This window comes from Apteryx mantelli, chromosome 21 (assembly GCF_036417845.1).
Source record: "Apteryx mantelli isolate bAptMan1 chromosome 21, bAptMan1.hap1, whole genome shotgun sequence".
NCBI classification, from domain to species: domain Eukaryota; kingdom Metazoa; phylum Chordata; class Aves; order Apterygiformes; family Apterygidae; genus Apteryx; species Apteryx mantelli.
The window spans coordinates 12,449,562-12,468,300 of record NC_089998.1 but is presented as its reverse complement, the minus strand read 5'-3'; the positions used below and the strand labels follow the sequence as shown (position 1 = coordinate 12,468,300).

The 18,739-nt window shown below is 43.2% G+C and overlaps 1 protein-coding gene across 6 annotated transcripts in view; it reads right to left on the bottom strand.

Moving 5' to 3' along the window:
- The window catches only part of ZNF618 (zinc finger protein 618), a 176,148-nt gene that overhangs the window by 90,896 nt on the left and 66,513 nt on the right, over nucleotides 1-18,739 (bottom strand). For all 6 annotated transcript variants that reach the window (XM_067309125.1, XM_067309129.1, XM_067309131.1 and 3 more), the window contains exon 2: nucleotides 6,857-6,900. In XM_067309125.1, the coding sequence (XP_067165226.1) occupies nucleotides 6,857-6,900 (44 nt within the window). The remainder of the gene's footprint in view (nucleotides 1-6,856; nucleotides 6,901-18,739) is intronic.

The window sequence follows — 18,739 nt, the reverse complement described above, 5'->3', positions numbered from 1 at the left end:
GACAGGACCACAAGAAGCCTCCGCTGGACCGCGTTCAACCCAGGCTGCAGAGCCTGCCAGCGACACTGCAGCAGAACCCAGCGCAAGATGAGTGGGAAAAAACAAGCAAAAGCAAAAGACAGACAGAACAGGAGAAAGGACCCTGTGAGTGGGAAAAGTCCTGAGCTGAGGCGTGATACAAATGAGGTGGTAGATGTCCTGTTGCTGGAGATACATATGCATTTAGAGTAAACAATACATGAGAGTGTGCTATTATCAGAACAACCCCAAGCTGGCCAGGAGAGTAGATGGCCTAAGGAAAAATGATTTCCTGGAACCTCAGCTTTACTAAAGACATCATTGCTACTGAGTGTCAGTATTTTATGCCTCCAGAAAGGCACATTTCTCCACCTCACAGAATCTGAGGCCCTCCGAGGCTATGAAAGTTTGGCAAGTTAGTGTGGATTACTCAGAAAATACACCAGCCCCACTGGAGCCTGGATGTGTCTATGAGCTATCATCTTTTCTCTTAAGTGTACATCTATGGCATTCCGTCTTGCTTTCAGGTTTCAAGGAAACCTGCCTGGCTTTCCTACAGTTTTTGTACTGGCAGTAGTACACTCAGGGAGCTCAACTACCCACTTCTCTTAAATCAGCTACTGGGGATTTTGGGGAGGTTTTTGTGGGGTTTTTGCTTCTTTTTTTAAGATGGGTGGTGAGATTTATTTTTTTTTTAAGAGAGGACCAAGGCTTATTAAATACCTTGCCTAATTATTAATACTTTTCTCTCTTTTTGATGCAAGATGAATCTCAAGCTTTTCACACTCTGGGACTGAAAATCCCACATATCCTCTTTAAAAAAAAGGGGGAAACAATTTAACCACAGTTGTGCTTCTTTGAAACACTCTCCACTTGGACTGTCCCCATACACATCCCTCCCTTGGGGTGTAGAGCCCTTTCCCAAGGTTCAGGGTGCCACTATTTCCAGCCTTGCATGGACTTCCCAAGGATGTGCTTGTGCACACTCGGAGATCACACTCCCTGAACGCTGGGGGCCTGATGGAGGACTGGAGCTCTGCCACTGGGAGAGAAGGCTAGAAAAGAGCTGGTGCCACTACAGGCGAGACACTCCTCTGGACTACAGGAGCTGTCAGTGAGGAGGTGTCTGCAAAGGACAGAAGAAGCAACATCAGCAGGAGGGGAAGGGAGGAGAAAGGATGCTATCAGTGAGGCTGGAGAAGGATAAACTGAGAAGGACAAAGCCAAAGTAGTACATGCAACCACCTATTGTCACCTTCTCCTCCAGCCAGAAAGCCACATCCTCTAAACTAGAGACTGAAACTGCCAGACCACCAAAGCACTGTGGCTTGGTCTGGCGTATCTGGAACAATTGCGCCGTGTCAGAGCTGGGAGACCACCGTGGCACAGCTTGAAGGACCTCCAGGGAACACTCCTGCCCAGCACAGCTCACTGCCTTCCTCCAGGTCAGCACTGCACAGCCCTTCCCCTAAAGTTTCATCAGCAACAAAGCTTTAAACCTCTTTGGGATCCCCATCACAGTGCTGTTGAGTGCTGTAGTAAAGATGGGTCCCATCTGTGCCCTCGCAATAGTTTATAACCCCAGAAGGGCCACGCTTTTAGCTCTGTTTTGGGCACAGTAATGACTTTCTGCACAGCTACATCTGTGCTGCGAGTGGGTTTCCTGGTTGGTGACAGTCATAGTGTAGACAGAGGCTGAGCTTCCAGCTGGCTCCGTTCCCTCCTGCAAACAGATGCAGTTCCTATATCAGGGTCTGATTTATTCAGCAGGAGTCTCACACATTAAGTGTAGTTAAGTCTGAAAACAAATCTAATGACTTTAAAATAAATAGCCAACGGAGGACTTAAAACTAAAATTCTTCCTTCCTCTTACACCCACCATATAAACAATAATAATTATATAAAACCATGTCTAACACATGACTACACAAGGCTCTGGTGACCAAGAAAAGCACACACTGCTTGTCAGACGTAATTGCACATTTGGTTTTTCAATTACTTCTTGTAAAGATCCAGAGCCCACCATCTGAATGCTGACATTAATTATTGGTAAGTAGTTAGTTTTACAATAGTATTATGGAGATTCCCAACAATTACCCTGAGGTCTGCATTTCTGAATGATGTTCCCACACTACCCTCGATTCCCATTGCAAGTTCCTCAGAATTGTCATACAGATTCATACCAGTGAATGAATCAAATCCAGTCCATTCAGTTTAGGGCTTCTAAAGAAGGTTCAGGAAACTTTCCAGCAGACTGCTGTAGGATAACTGATACCCAGGAAATTCTCCTAACCCAAAAGAACCATGTTGCCTACAGTTCACATCATCCAGGGCAGTTTAGTCCCTTCTGAATCCCACCCAAGCACTGGTCTCCATCGCTTAGTGATACATCCCAAGAGCTAAGTGCCCATCATGTAAGAAAAAATACTTCTTTCTATTGACTTTTAATTTGTTACCTTTTAATTTTGTTGACGTTTTTTCTTGCAAAAGAAAAAAAGAAGTCTCTGATCTAGCTTTTCTAGACCGTTCAATAACATGCATAGCTTTATCATGTTGTCTCTTAGTTGTCATCTTCTCCGAGGTAAACAGCCATCACTTTTCTAGCTCCCTTAAAAGAAGTTTTTTTCTATGTTGTTAATAATTCTCCTCAGTTTCTAAAATTTCCTATTAATAAGCATACAGTGAGGTACAGGAACCACATACAATTTAATAAGGTAGGAAATACTGAGCGCTCTCTAACACCACTAATTCTCAGTTGAAAACAGCTGCACACTGAACCATGTTATTTCAAAGGCAATAGACAGGTCAGATCAGAGCTGTGAAGGTGATAAGATCATAAAAATCTTGTGCCTTCAGAGCTTTAAACATTTGCTTGAAACAGAATAAAATCAATTCAATACAATAAATAAAAATAGGAGCGACACAATTCTACAGTCACAACATTAAAATCAAGCATAGCATAGTTAAAAAAAAAATTGCAGAAAGGTAAAGTTACCCTGGCAACCTTATTTTGCTTATACTTTTTACTGATATAAATTAATAGTAAAGCACTTACACTATAGCTTGCAATTAATGAGACAGTTTCAAAGAGCAGTAACTCTGAAAAACAACATATTGTATCTCAGCCACTAAAGGCCTCAGAGAAGATTTTGTCAAAGCCAATTTTCAACCTTTAGTCACTAATATAGCTTTCTTGAAATATTAGATTTTTATTCTATTTTATTTTTTAAACAGATTTTGTTATTATTCTTTTTTGCCCATCTTTTATTCAGTCAGGTAAATGATGAAATGGATTTTGTTTCCACTTTTTTTAATGACCAACCCCAACACTTATTCTCAATGTATTTTAAAAAAAAAAAAAAGGGGGGAATTAAGTTCTGGCACTCTGACAGCTACATCACTAATTAAGGGCACAAATTTGGTACCTGCTTTTAGAAATATTTAGCATTCACACCCAGGAAGACTGTCAGGCACACAGCCCACAGAGTATCTCCTGCACATCAGGACAAGGAGGATGCCCACAAAGGACACACTCCCAAAGGTGTCAGCTCCTACATGGAGAATGTGCTCACTAACCTGTTTTGCAAAATCCTTCAGCAAGAGCTACAAACTCAGATTAAAAGTCAGTCAGAAGACAGACTTTGGAGGAAGGAAACGGTGCCCAGTTCCTTTCACTCATCTCCCTCTCCGGCCAACGACTGGTTTTCCTTCCAGAGCTTTTTTCCGGCTGTCCCAAGAGTGAGCCCGCAGCAGTGCACACACTACCTCACCAACAAGCCTCTCCAAAATACGGTGGTGTGTCCTGGCTTTCCTCTGTACCTTTACAAGTATTGCCTGAACTTATAACACACAGAGCTCCTCCTAACTGTGTTTAAGTAGGGACATTAAGAGGGAGCAACAAGAGGCCCCTGTACCTACGACCTGACATTAGGAACAACAGCCCCCAAGGGCAATGCTCCAGCCTCTCTTTCCATCCCGAATTAGAGGATAAATGTGACGGTGGCACTCAGCAGGAGTGAGGTGCTGCCTTTTGCCATGGCAAGGTACCTGGCCTCTGCTCATCGCTGACAGGGGATCGGACGGCAGTTTTCCTCTGCACAAGACACCCAGCGCTGGCGTGGCTCCCCACTACGGGAATCTGCCTCCTGCCCTTACCCACGCCCTAATCTAGTGGACAACCAGGAGTCTCTCAAAGCCAGGCAATGCGGCATTACTAAAGAGCTTCTGGTAAATAACAGCGTTTTATTCCAAAATCATTTTTTCTTACACGCCTAAAATGCTGAGACAGGGTGTCGGGAGGAGTGACGGAAAGGAAAGTGGCTGTCATGGCAGGGGAGCAAACGATGCACATTTAACAACAGGAGGTGGAAGAAGGACATCGCGTGAAGAATTTCAGAGATCAGAAGAACAGAACTGGGTTTTAACGTGGAAGGAAGCGTTCCACCTGACAAATAAAACTTTAGCAGTGCTTTTAAGTCTCTGAAGGAAACAGGAAGGTGTTCTGGAATACTATTAGTAGACACATTATTGCTTGCTAGTGCAAAGGGGAGAACATAAAACACAGATCAAGCTTTAGAAGAGGAAGGCAGCCCGGCAGGAGAACAGTGATTCCAGCTGCCTAGCTTCAAGGAGCTTTGGGTGCCTTGATAAAAGCCTCATGACTCAAAGGAGATCTGTTACACTGAAGTGCTTCTGGGCCTTCCCCCAAGGTCAGCTGAGAGCAGCACTAAGGCCAGGAGCTGTGACTGTCAAGATGAATTTCAGTGTCAAGGTGCACAGATGATGGTCTCATTCCGCACAGAAGATGAACACTTGCCACCACCACGTCAAAGCAGAGACAGCAGTGCTATGAGCCCAGGGTTACTGATCCTCCAGCCACATCCCCACTTTCCTCACATGGACACAGTGCCTTGGCTTCATCACTTGCCTTCCACCAGCACCAGGAGCAGCATCAGCTTCAGGACTGTCCAAGCAGTCATGTACTTCTTGCCCAGGAAGAAATAGGCGAGCCTGATGGAAGTGTCTCATGGATGGGGTGCAGCCCATCAGATCACACTGACTTTTTCCATGGCAGCCAAATTGGCACAGATTTTCTATAGCTTATCTTCCCCCACCCATTCTGACATAATTCCTAATTCCACCTGGTGCCTCAGGTGCTTCACAGTCCGCACTCTAACAAGCTGTGTGCCTTCCCAGCATTTAATGTTACCACCTTGTCTTTCCTACCATTTTCCTCCAACTCTCACAGATGTTTTCTTGCTCTGTTGTAGCCTGCTCCCCTTCACAGGCCACGCATTCCCTGACACAACTTTAGCATTGCCCACGCTAACTGCCTGACATCTCTAATCTCCTACATCACCACCCGTTTTTATCACAAAACCTTTTAATTCTGAAAGATGAGTTTGCCACTTTGGGGATGGCTCGACAATAACGAACAGGCTTCGAGTGCACGTGGCACCAGATAAATCAGACTGCTTCCAGGCAATCACTCTGTTCCCTGCTGCCACCATCTCTCCCACAGCTACCTGGCACATGAACTCTACTCTACAGTGGAAGTCCAGCCAAAGCATATTTTTCCATACTTCCACAGCTGGGTGGCTGTCTTGTCCAGTAGAGGCAATAAATGCTGCAGAAGGAGGCCCTTCCAGCAGATCCTCCCAGACCACTGGAAGCATGCACTCAAGTATCAGATGAACCAACACTGAAACACAGTCAACTCTGGGGGAAAAACTGAATACACGTTCGAGTGTGCTGGGTTCTGCGGACTGCTCTAGGTAATAGCAGCACTCCCGCAGCATGACCACGTTGATTCCTGGGCCAAATATTCCCCATTCCTCCCATTCATCCCTGGCTGCCAGACTCCTCAGTTACGCCTCCAGAGGTGGAAAATGACCGAAACGATTTTCTTTAATTCTGTCCACACTGTATCTCCCAGGCCCAGGAATACCAGCAAGGTAAGATCCCCTACAGCACTAAAAGACAGGAGACAGAGAGGCCTTAGCACAGGGCTGACCTGACCTCATCACATCCCTCTTTTTTCTCTTACTGAGCTTTATTCCTTCTTGCTCACTCACGGATGCACACTTGGGCTGCATACCTTGCTTCCCACACTCTGGAGAACTGTCGGGGACCTGGAGGCAGGCTGGGCTGCCAGACAGATGTGCTCTGTGCCATTCCCTGGGCATCTTGCCCATAGCCATCTACCTCAGAGGCAGCGAAGGGAGAAGGGGCAACGCTGCCAGTGGGTGGGATGGCAGCAGCTTGGATGCCCTATGCTTGTGACCCAACAGTGCTTTGCTCTTAGCAGCCCCTGCACTCATGATAGTTGCCTGCAGGAGCTGCAGAGACGTCCCTTTATCCTGTGCCTGGAAGCAGCCGCTGCCCTTACTTTTCCAGGCCCAGAGCATGAAAAGAGATCAGAGGGGGCTGAGGGCACAGGGACACCCCTCCTTCCTCTCTTCTTGCATAGGAACAGGGTGGTCTTCACCCAACCACCACAGCACTGCCAAAGGTCTCCATCAAAGAGCCACATCCTGGAAGCCCGACATCACATCTCAGGTGCGGGCACGGGGCCAGGGAGACCCAGGCATAACACCCTGCACTGCTTACAAACAAGCATTTCCTTGCAGCCCCGAAGGCCAGAATTATCTTTCGTCAATCTATCCATTTAGCACAATCTAAAAATGGGTGTATGGTTCCTGTGCTCTAAAAGTCCCTGCCTCACCTTTCTTGTGTGGCTGCTCTTCCACCACCCCATCTTCTGCTCCAGAGACAGGCAGAGCAGAGAGCCAGATCTGCCCGTTACATCCCACCAGAAAAGAGAAAACCATCCACATACCTGCTTGAAGAGCTCCTCCTTCCAGTACTGTTGCTCTCGTCAGCCTAGGGGGCAAAAGATATTAAAAAAGGCTGTTTAGGATAAGAAAGGCAAGATTGCACTCCAACTCTTCCTGCTAGTACTCTGCACCAAAAATACCTTGGGTTTTTCCATTCTGAATTACACACACGCTCAATTCTAAATTTTGGCAGGATGTGTCATGCACTTAAATCCAAGTACATGCATTAAGTTTTCAGTAGACTAAGGCATAATTTAAGACATAGCTCCACGAGCGAGGTAACTTTCTGAGAACTCAAAATTTATTCCCCAGTGCATATGCCCTTGACGGTATCTCCAAAAACACCATGCTGGTAGCAACTGGTAGGAGATCTCTTGTGCAATTATTTTATTGTGTTACACTGGAGCCCTTCGAAGTTTAAAATAAGAATCCCCCCTTTGCAGAGGGAAAATAAGGCAAAAATATCCAAATTCAGATGGACTAAAATTGCATCCAAACTCAGATGGCCTAAAATTACACCTAAAAGACATTGTGGCTCATGTTTGCTCTGAAGGCCTGGAGCCAGTCAACTGAGACATGAGGCAGAGGTAGTCCAGGGGACTTTACGCCAGCTGAACCTGGCCCAAAGAGATTAACTTGTCCAAGGGCACAGTGAACATCTGTGCCAGGGCCACAACTGGAGTCCTGCTCCCTTTTCCAACACCCAGCCAAGCCTCACGTGCCCCTGTGCAATGATGGGCAGACGTGAGCCTTGTTAGGAGGGGAGGGAGCAGCAAACAAAAGGTTAAGTGACCCGACCAGTAAGGCATGCAGAACGCAAAATTAAACCCGGAATAATCCCCCTTCATCCCAAATCTTGACTCATCCAAGTCCCTGCTCTCCTGGACAAACTATTCTTAAATACCAGTTTGCAGAGAGTTGAACACTGGATCCAGTCACAAGCTGGCTTTGTGTTTGTTTTCTAAACATACCTGTCCTGCTCCCTAATTAGAAGGGTCAAGTCAAGCACAACTCCCTCAGTTATTTATGAATTGTCTAATTTGATACTTGCTTGTCGTTAGGACTGGATTATCAGGGAGTAACTACTATTTTTGCCTCTTAAAGTTGCAAGGCACTGTGTCTTTCCCCCAGTTCTCTGATTAGAGGCTTCCTTGGAAAGACAATATTATTCCAAACCCAGAAATTTTATTTCTGAATTTGTGCAAATATAAGTTAAAAGATATTAGCTGCATTTCACATTTTGTGCAAATGGCAGAAACAGGCAATTCATGTGCAGCAGGATGGGGGCTAGCCAACGATTTCGATAAAATAAACCCTTTTTTAATTTAAATGCTAATGCACTGAATTAAAATTTAATAACTGAGGAAATTGAAAAGCCGAGCAGGAATATTGGAAATAAATCCAAGCAGAAACAGCTGAAATTAAAAATTCTAGAGAGTGGGAGGATAGCAGCTAAGCTGTCTTATATGATTACATTTTTTTTTTCAGAACGAAGGGGGGAAGGAAAAAAAAAATCCTATCTTTGGCTGGCTGTAGGGCAGTAAATCGAGAGTGCTGTGATTTATTGCTCAATTTTCCTGAGGGAAAAAGGCTTTCTTTCATGCTGAAATATTTCATAAATTTCAAGCCAGCATAAATTCTTAATTTAAAAGTTATGGAGGTCACATTTAGTGCACTGGTGCAATTCTGAAATCTTAAAGGAATAGCAACCAAAAATTACAATTTGATTTTATTTTTTAATTCTTAATGTGAAATTTCATTTAAAGAGATTCTCCAAGTTACACAAAGCAGAAACACATCTTGGCTTCTGAAGGTTTAAGAAATCCACTAGCAATGAAGAGATAAAAATCTAATTCAATTACAAAAAGGTTTTTTTTTTTTATTATTATTGTTAGCCACTTGAGGAATTTCTGTTAAAAAATTTCCTCCCTCCATTGCCTGGGAAAAGCCAGAAGGGAGGAGCTGACAATGTAATTGCTTCTGTTAGATCTCCAATCTTTTGTGAGCACTGATATGTTCATTTGTTATACAGCTGTTCAGCTACAGAAAGGATGTCAGAGCACCCATAATTCAAAGCAATCAATCAAAAATTAATGATTTGTCATGCTTACACAATGGAAAAAAAAAAAAAAAAGCTTTATGGGTTCCTGCAACTGGTAGATTGCTCAAACCTTCAGGGCATTTTCTAGAAGATTAGATCTGTGTGCAAAAAAAGTCAAAAAAAAAAAAAAGAGAAGAAAAGAAAAGAAAAGAAAAGAAAAGAAAAAAAAGGAAAAAAAAGGAGAAGAAAAGAAAAAAAAAGAAAAAAAAAAAAAAAAAGAGGAGTCTTAATATACAGCCAGGGCAAAAACCTTGTGGGGTGCTGGGGCATCTGTATTATCTAAAATCCCTTAGAGATTGGGTACACAACAGCTTTCTGTAAAACTCAACCTCCTAAGTCACACTGTGAGCTACGTTCCTGAGTCAAAGAGAAATTGCAAGGGCTCCAGCAATTATAGCTCCACATTAAAAATACTTACTGAATAGAAAGGTTGCCTAGACAAGTACTCATGAAAGGCACAAAACACAGAAGTCAAAGCTAAACACACAACCTTAAATCTGCCTTCATGTACGTGCATTAGGATTACCTCGTTGTACCATTCCAATGACAAGATCAAATATTATTTACCAAAAAATTAAAAGATTTCAGTTTGGGAAGCATATAAACATGTGAGTAACTGTCAGCAAGTCAGCCTGAACTCAGGGCAATTGTTTGAGTTTGCAGACTTATTCATCCTCTTTATAAGCAAGATTTTTTTATTTTATTTTATTTTTTATAAGCAAGAATTTCTTTATAAGCAAGAATTCATTTTCAGAACTTGCTCTGAAGGGGAATGTGTTACAGATATGAAGTATGTCGATATCCTAATATGTTATATTTTATTCTTGGTTAGGTACATGTGTTAGCTTGTGTCTCTCATGATTTACTGCCTAACCTGACACAGATATTAGTTTGCAAAGGATCTCGCATGTAATTTATTTTATGTTCTTTTTCAGATTTGTATGTAGAGTTCACCAGAAATAAATTACTACATGGCTTTAGCCCCTATGCTTGTGGACCATTACTGAGTGACTCTAAGTCTGGGCAGAATATGCTCACATGCAAATTTAAAACTCGGTGCAACCCAGAGTAGAGTTAAGCGTGCACACATCTGTAGCTGCAGCATCAAGCCTCAGTGTGGGCAGCACGCAGGCAACCAAACAAGAGAGGCCACCAGAAGGTTGGCATACCTGCCACTTTTATTCATAATCTTCACTTTTTGCTTACCATACCCACTCTATGCATTAGCCCTGCCCAATTTCCCCATTTTGTCCACTGCACCTTAAATTATTTATTTATTATCCTTAGTTATTTTGCTTTTTGACTTCTTCTCTTGAGCAATTCGTGGACTCCCCCTCCCTTGGGACTTAGCACATACCAGTGCAAAAGGCAAGACGTGCATGAGCATCACCTAAAGCAGCCCACCGCGTGCATCCTCATCCTGAGGTTTTGCAACCCCATCTCCCAGAAGGGCATGAAAGGGAGGTGCGGCAGTGGGACCCTCACGAGCGTTCATCCTTAGAGGACCCCGCAGCACCAAACCGATCCCCAGCGGTGCCCCACTCACATTCTGGCAGGCGAGCACAGAGCCCTTCCAAAGCCCGCCCGGCCCTGCAGGACCAAGACCCTCTCCTTGTCTCACATCATATATAAGCACGGGGCCGAAACTCTCTGCATACAAGTGCCTTCTATGGAGTCCTTGAATTTACAGAACAAATAGGGGCCAGGGAAGATCGGGTTTTGTTTGAAAAAGAAAAAAAAGAAACCGCAATGTCACGCTAGACATATGTCGCTCGTCATGCAAGAAATAAAAGTTCTAAATACAGAAGATTTGGCTCCAGCCAACATGCCCCTTGGAGATGCAGGCATCTCCAAGGCAGGCATTTTCCCTAGGCTGCCCAAGTGGGGAAACGCTCAAAACCCACCCCAACACACGGGCAGAGCTGGGGCACCGCGCCATGCATTGCCAATGGCTGCAGCAAGTCCCAGGCCCAACATCTTAGTTTGGATCCATTCGGACCTGAACATTGAGCCAAGTCAGAGTGAAATCGGATCTAGCTGTCTTCAAGCTTCCAGAAGTCTTCTTAACAAGCACATTCTCACCAAAAGGTGCCTCGCTTCCCAAAAGCGCAACAGAAGCTTTCAGTTCAGCATGCACACTGATCCGCTTTCCAAACATGCAATTAACTGCCAAATTTTCTGTAACATCAATTTATCTTGATTACAACTCCTTAGGAACAGGATCTGTTTTGTTCAGCATTTGTACCGCACCGAGCACAGCGAATCCCAGCCCATTCTAAGGCTGCAAGATTATTTAATAATAAATTCCCCAGCAACAGCACTGAGACCATTAACATGTTTTTAAGTACTACTATGTCCAGTCTCCTCATTCCTCAGATAAAACATGGGTAGATTATTTCCTCCAATCATACACACTATGTAAAGCTGCAAAAGTATAATAAAAAGAAAAACAAAAACACCACTATGGAGATTTCCTCAAACTTTGCAAAATAAACACAATTTCAAGCTAAATATATATATTTTTTTTTCTTTTCCAGAAAGTTACTAGAAACTGTATATAGGAAGTAATAACAGGGACATTTTACAGCTGGGGAAAACACACCTAAAACTGTGGTCACTCTTACCTAACCTTAGCTACCTTACAATCCAGCATTTAATCCGAGTGAGTCATCTGGCTTCCTTCTACTGTCCATGTGAAAACGATAAGGGCACCACAGCGTGAAGCCGAGAACCCTACCCTATTTCTATTATAGTTAGGTGGCTCCTACCCTGAGCAATTTAAAACCAAATCTCACTTTCAAAAATAACCTTGTTGCCAAGGAACCAAAGGACTCAATTTGGTTGACGTCTCTTTGGTGGTAGGGCTGGCTTGGGCAGTGCACGTTGTCACTGGGTGCTAGAGCTGGCACCCAGCACTGCTGCCAGCAGAAACATCCACCAAACCTCAGGCCAAATCCTACTCCAAGCCATTTCCAACCACGGGACTTACTGTGCCTACAGCACATCCTAGCATCCTCCTGAACATCCTGCTCTACTGAAAGACAGCAAGAGATTTTTGCTTGTTTTTAAATGCCATTCTCCCAAAGAGGCCAAATGACAGGATGCGGAGAGTAACCTGGACAGCTCCCACAGATGGCATGGCCGTGGACTGCCTGTAGCCCAAGCTTTGTCTCTCTACTCCACCTGTTTCCTGCTGACTTTCCCAAGTGACACTGACTGCCTAGCTCTGATCCACACCTTGTTGCTGGTCTTACTCCTGCAGCTTCTCAAGCTGTGACCATGAGGACTTGCCCACCATGGTAAGGCAGGCATCATACTTTAGACAAGTCAGGGTTGAGAGGCCATCAGTGATCTCACATCACCGAGACAAGCTCTCACAGGCACTCCTTTCTCTCCTTGCACCTTCAGGAAGAAAACTGTGAGACTGAGAAATAGCTACCTGAATTACTAGAGTTCAGCAGAACATCTTCATCCCCCGTTGTGGCCCTGCCCTTGCCATCCTGTTCTCTATCTCCATGACCTTATCCGAAAGAGTAGCTCCTTCTTCTGCTCCCCCAACATGGCAGAGGAGACCCACGGGAACGGAGACTCAGCAAGGCAGCAGTCACACCAGTGCACAGGGTGCATCTCAGCAGGGCCGTCCTGCATGCTGCCCACAGCCAGCCCACAGAGCTCCAGCTTGGGCTTGCATTCAACATGGGGAAAAACTGGGAGATGTATATATATTTAAAAAAAAAAATCAAAAACAAAAGAAAAAAACTTATTTCAACCAGATCTTTTATTTTATTTTGCAATGAACCAATTTGGAATCAAATATGAAGTTATAATGCCTTTTGAAAGCCACACTATTAATCTATTTAAAATAAAATGCTGTATTTAAAAAGCACTATTTAAGACATACAAATAGCCTAGGAAGAAGTCAAAGCAACGAATGGCTGGAAGTCATCATTTAACCATCTACAACCAGAATTTGCTGAAACGTGTCAGAGCTTTTGTAAAGTAGTGTCTTTGCAAAGTGCAAAGCGAAAGCTTCTGCATACCAGTTTACCCAGTTAATTTAATTCACTGACTTCTTCACTCATAATAGAAAAAGCTGAGTAGCAGAGTTTGTACTCATCTGCCAGTCTTTGAGCATGAGAGGACGAGGTCTACCAGCTCTGAAATTCTGAGGGACATCATGCTCTGAAACAGATGCACTCCTACTGTAGTATAATTAGTAACACTGTCTCTCAGATAGAGTCATTTAAAATTCAAAAGATGACTTCATAAGCTACTTTTGTACATACTTGCTACATTTAAGGTAGTTTTATTTAACTAATACAAATAAATTTCTATTAAAGCAAAATGCACAAATGCATAATGTAAAGCTTCTATCCATATGTTGCTCAAACAAGTGGGAAGCAAAAAATAAATCATGTGGTAGATAAGCAATGTATCAGCCACCATCTCCTAACAGGATACAGCATTAAAAATTAAGACTCCAAATAGATGTCTAATTGCTCTGAGAATGCCTGAAAATAGGTAGTAAAAAGTGCATGTTTGGAAAAAGTGCAATGCTACATTAAAAAAAAAAAATTTTTTTTCAACAGTTACTGACAAATAACAAAATAATAAAAAGCATAAAAATCTTCAATGAAATTTCAATAGGTTTAAACTTTCTGCCTGGATCATCTACATCATGATTGAAAACAATTATACAAATCACATTGATTTGCATCCATATACACTGTGCTCAGACCCACTCCCAGGCGCAAGGTCACAGGGACCGCAGCCCTCGCCCTTCCGCCCTCCACGGCGAGCAGCTCTCCGGAGGGCAAGGGAACTTGGATTCTACCCCATCCCACCCAAAACGATGTTCCACCAAGGCTAAGGTTGCAAAGGCAAGACCTCCAGAGTAAGAACTCAGGCTGACTATACAACCTTAATTAATTGCTCTAACCCAGTTTACTAGCTCATCCTGCCTTTTTATGAAAGATTAGAGCCGTTCACTAAACGATATTTTATTTATTCATAAAATAGCTACACCTTACTGATTTGCTCCAAAGCCTCCAAACTTTAACAAGGCTCTTAAGCCTATAATTCCACCAGTTTTTCAACAGAAGAGCAGAAATCAAATTCCTGTTCCCAGGGTGACCCACTGTGCAGATTTCCAGGCCCCATTCTAAGGCAGAGTTAAATCAGATTTACTCTGTGGACTGTTTGCAAGAGGTCTGAATTGTTTATTTTACCTGAGGTTAAAAAAAAAAAGGCAACCTACTTTTCCTGAACGCATTCTCTAAGACATCTGAATAATTTTAGTCGACACATAAAACACATAATACAGTTTAAAAATGAGCCAGAAGCAGACACCCAGCATGGAAAATTTCACCCCAAATAATTAAAATTTGGCAACAATATAAACAACTGGAAACAGGTCTCACAAAGGAATGTGCCATAAAAATAACTACAGGCCTGACTACCTGTGCTGTCCATTTTTATTAACTTCAGAGCAACAGCAAATGCAGGAAGTGCTTTTATTTATTTATTTTTAAACAAAGGTTAAGGTATTGGCAGTTTCCCATTTAATTTTCATTAAAGAGCAAAAAAAGAAAAAAGAAAAGAAAAGAAAAGAAACGAAACCCCACAACACTACAAGAACGTGTAGAACACAAGTACCCATAAATACATCCACGCCCTTTTTTTTGGATCTTTTGCTTCCTGTTGCCAATAACAGGGACGCTACGTTGCTAAAGAGAACCCAATTTCCTGAATTTTGCATGGACACCGCAGTCCTCCCACATCTACTCTCCCCAAATTGTTCTTCTCACCCACTCCAAGGCATGCAATGTCCACCAAAACTTTAAAAGTGGGGAACAATGTTGGTTGAGTTGATATGTTAAGTCCATTGCCCTCAGCATGACTCCGACGCTTGGGCTTCCAGGAGACAGGGCATCCCTCGCCCAAAGAAAAATGATTTCTGACCCCTTGGACTGTTTTCTTTCATACCATGTTTTAGCATATTTGCCTGAGCAAATTTTTAGACACTACCTTCCGCAGCCTTTAAAAGAGGTGAGTTTTCCAGGAGGGACAAAGAAGTTCATTTGATAAGAGGAACACACTGCATCTTTCCTTGGCATCAGCTTTCCCCTCCAAAAATAACCAAAAAAAAAAAAAGTCTACAAGGAGGAAATTTGAGATCTACCAGGTCATCTCCTCCTGGAGCAACGTAAGCGCCAGTCTCACTGGGAACAAGGGTCACCGTCTTCCCTTTCCCAATCTCTAGATTCTGCTAGAAGTCCCTTGCGTGTCATATGCCAGAGCGCAACCCCACGGCAATTACTCCAGCGGCTCTCGCAATTCCTGCCTGCAGTCCCGCTGCCAGCACGAGCTGGTGCCGACCTCTCCCTCACTGAGCCACAGACGAGAAGTGAGTCTGGGATTCCAGCGGGATTTTAAAATATAGTAGTGTCAAAACTGCTGTTGACCATCAGAGGGAATTTCTCCCTTCTACTCAGCTGCACTCTTGCTTCGGGTAAAAACAGAGCACGTACAGGAGGATGAGGTCACTACTACTTCCTGCAGCAATGGGGAAAACCCTACATTTAAAAAAAAAAAATCACCCTCCAAGATGAGCGCTGAGGGAGTATTTTCTGCTTGAGACCAGCAGAGGAAAAAGGAAGTGACTCTTCATCTCAGCCACAGAAATGAGTGTAGCTACAGTCTAGGCCAGAGATGAGCTTTCAGAAAGGTGAGTAAGGACTGGCAGTAACGAAATCTATGAATCAAAAACACCCAGGATGGAAGTACTCAGCCATCTCCAGCGTCAGAGCGCAATGATCACAACAGTGGGAGTACCTGGGCAACATGCTCTGTGTGACCCTGTTTGAGAAGGGGTGTTAGACTAGATGATCTCCAGAGGTCCCTTCCAACCTCAATCATTCTGTGATACCTGAGACGGGACGGGACCAAAAGCTCTGGGCCATGCTCTTACTACAAGCATCAGGAACTAAACACCACCCCACTGATTTGCCTGTCCAGCAGCATTTACTGTGCTGGGACAGAGTCATCCACAGATGTTAAGAGACAAATGTATTTATTTAAATATCTTCTGGACTTTTCAACACAACATGCAAGTAAATCTACAGTGCAAGAGGAAAGTAACATGATATGGCTACATTTCCTCCTGGGCACGTGCATTATTTAAATCCAGCTTTAGCACAAAAAGACTTATTTTAACATTAAGATCTCCAAAGTTCATTCATAGGAAACCGTCAAGGTGACTTTAACCTGAAGTGCTGTAACATCCGTCCCTAGCTCCTACATATCTAATAGACTGAACACTCTTACATTTAATACTGCACTTGGGGACACAATTAACCAGCAATTCTCCAATTGGCTGTCTGTAAATCTGCATGTACGGAGCGTGTTTGTTTGAGCACACAAAAATTCAAGAGGTTTATTAAGCAGCTACCTCATCCACGTGAACACGTACACCAAATTTACACATGCAAATAAACGCCTGTTTGAGTTGGTTGCTCATCATAAAAAGAAATCAGCCGTCACAAAGCAATTTCAAGCCAGGAAAACAGCATCACCTAATCTTATCCTGGCCCCCGGCCACATCCGCTACTTGCTGAAGGCCAATCCATTGAAGAGGATGGGCATCACAAAAAATGACACATGGTTAAGCCTGTGAATACAACAACTCCATCGGCGTGATTCTGCACCAGGCAGTGATTCCCAGAGCCAGTTTTGCTAATCAGGAATGAGTTTACAGGCTGGCTCACCATTACTGGATGACCATCACGAGAACACAAGGGTAGTGAGCTATTACCACACTTGCACAAGAAAATCCTAGCACACTGTGACCTCTCACCATGAGAAATTGCTAAGACTGTAAAGGAGAAGCTTGTGTTCCACTTCAGGTGGTCCCAGGTAACCAGGTGCAGGATGCATACAGTAAGAGTGCCCTGCACTGACTCCAGAAGGATACGGTGGTGAAATGGGCACCTTCATCCCAACCCATCAAAGGCAGCAGGGATGTCAGCACAGCAATGCCCCAAACACACCACAGGGCTTCTTCCTCACAGTCACGACTCTCTGAGGACACCTTCACTTTGCCATTTCTGCTGTGAACAGACTGCTGGACCCAATCTGCTTCAACAGAAGATGGGAGGACTCACGTCCCACAGCTCTCCCCACACATGGCGAGGCAACTACCCTGGCACGGACACAGCAGACCCAGCGCCCCCAGAACCTCTCGCTACAGCACGGTCCCAAAGTGAAAGCACACAGGCGCTCCCATAGTCCAATTTACGTACATTATGAGTTATCCACGTCTTGGCTCTCTTGGGCACCCATCCCTGCATTACATGGGATAATTAAAAGCTGACAGTATTTCACACTGCTAGCTGTACACCCTGGAAAGTGTCTTGCTTTCCTACAGGTTAGGTTCCCAGTTTCAGCAAAGCCGCTAGGTGCCTCTATAATACTATTAATAAAGAAACCAACTAAGAGGTTGATCAAACTAAGCAGTCTAAAGGTCAGACATAAGCAAGAGATTTTGTTGGAAATACTGAAATGGGAATGATATTTCCACTCTTATATTTTCACTTCTTCTGACTTAACTCGGGGGCCCGCTCTATGCCAATTTCAAATTCTCTTTGTATTGGCAAGAGAATTATTTTTCTTTTAACTTTTTTTTATTGTTTGGTCTTGAAAATGGCTGGATTGGGTTGCTCAAGCTTCTCCCCAAATTCGTATCTTGGACAAAGAAGAGGCCTGAAAAGTTTCAGAAGAGACGAAAATTGCAAGTAGGCAAAAAACAAACAAACAAACAAACAAAAAAACTGATTTAAATCTAGAAACTATTTTTATTAAATTTGATTGTAGTTACTTCTTGCCTATTCTTTATTTCCTTCTCTTTTTATAATCTTAATTTAATAATTTCAGTGTTTTGCCTTTGTCTACTCAACTTCCTAGTTGTCTGAATAACTCATAATTGGATGTTCATCTGAAAGGTTCCAAACTGAAAAGGTTTAATCCATGCTCTACAGGGCACACGCAGGGTTTTGCTGGCTCTTAACAGGGAGACCAAATGCAAAACTAGCAAGAAAATAATTCTGGTTGGCTATTTCTCATCTCAAGCTTCTTACACAGTGAATTTCTACACCAGTAAAGCTAAAACTCTTTGACCAGGCCATATGCATCCAACAGCACTACCAGATTTACGTTAATGGCACTTTTCCTACTTCACTGAGGAAGTTCCCACCCCAATATATCTACATAATGGACTACAAGCCTAAAATCAGCCTCTGGATTTAATGCCAGCCTACTGATATAAGGGCAGTGGGAGGGTGTCACAATCAGTTTGCTAATGCACTAAACAACTCTACAGCTTTTCAGTCTTGAAAGTGAAAAAAAAAATTGCCTTTGAAGTAACCAAGATTTTCATGTCACCATCCACTTGCTTTGGTTCCTAATACTTCAGATAGTCACAGACATGTTTAAGGATTGCAAGCAGTTGCCTTTGAGTCAAGGAAATAGTCATATGAGTAATTTTATGAACTTGCTGAAAGTACTGGCAGAATCTGTGCTTTGAATTTCAATTTTTTCCTAGAGCAGCCTAGTGAAATTCAAGTAGCATATTCTACCAGAAGTAGACAGAAGGGGAAGATTATATAAATTTTAACCTAAAAGTACCTATGCTCGAACAAGTTTTAAAAAGCTTCAACCTGATGTACCTCAGTGTGTTTTTTTCCAAAAGAGTCATGAAATTAAAATTATGAATTAAATCAATGAAATA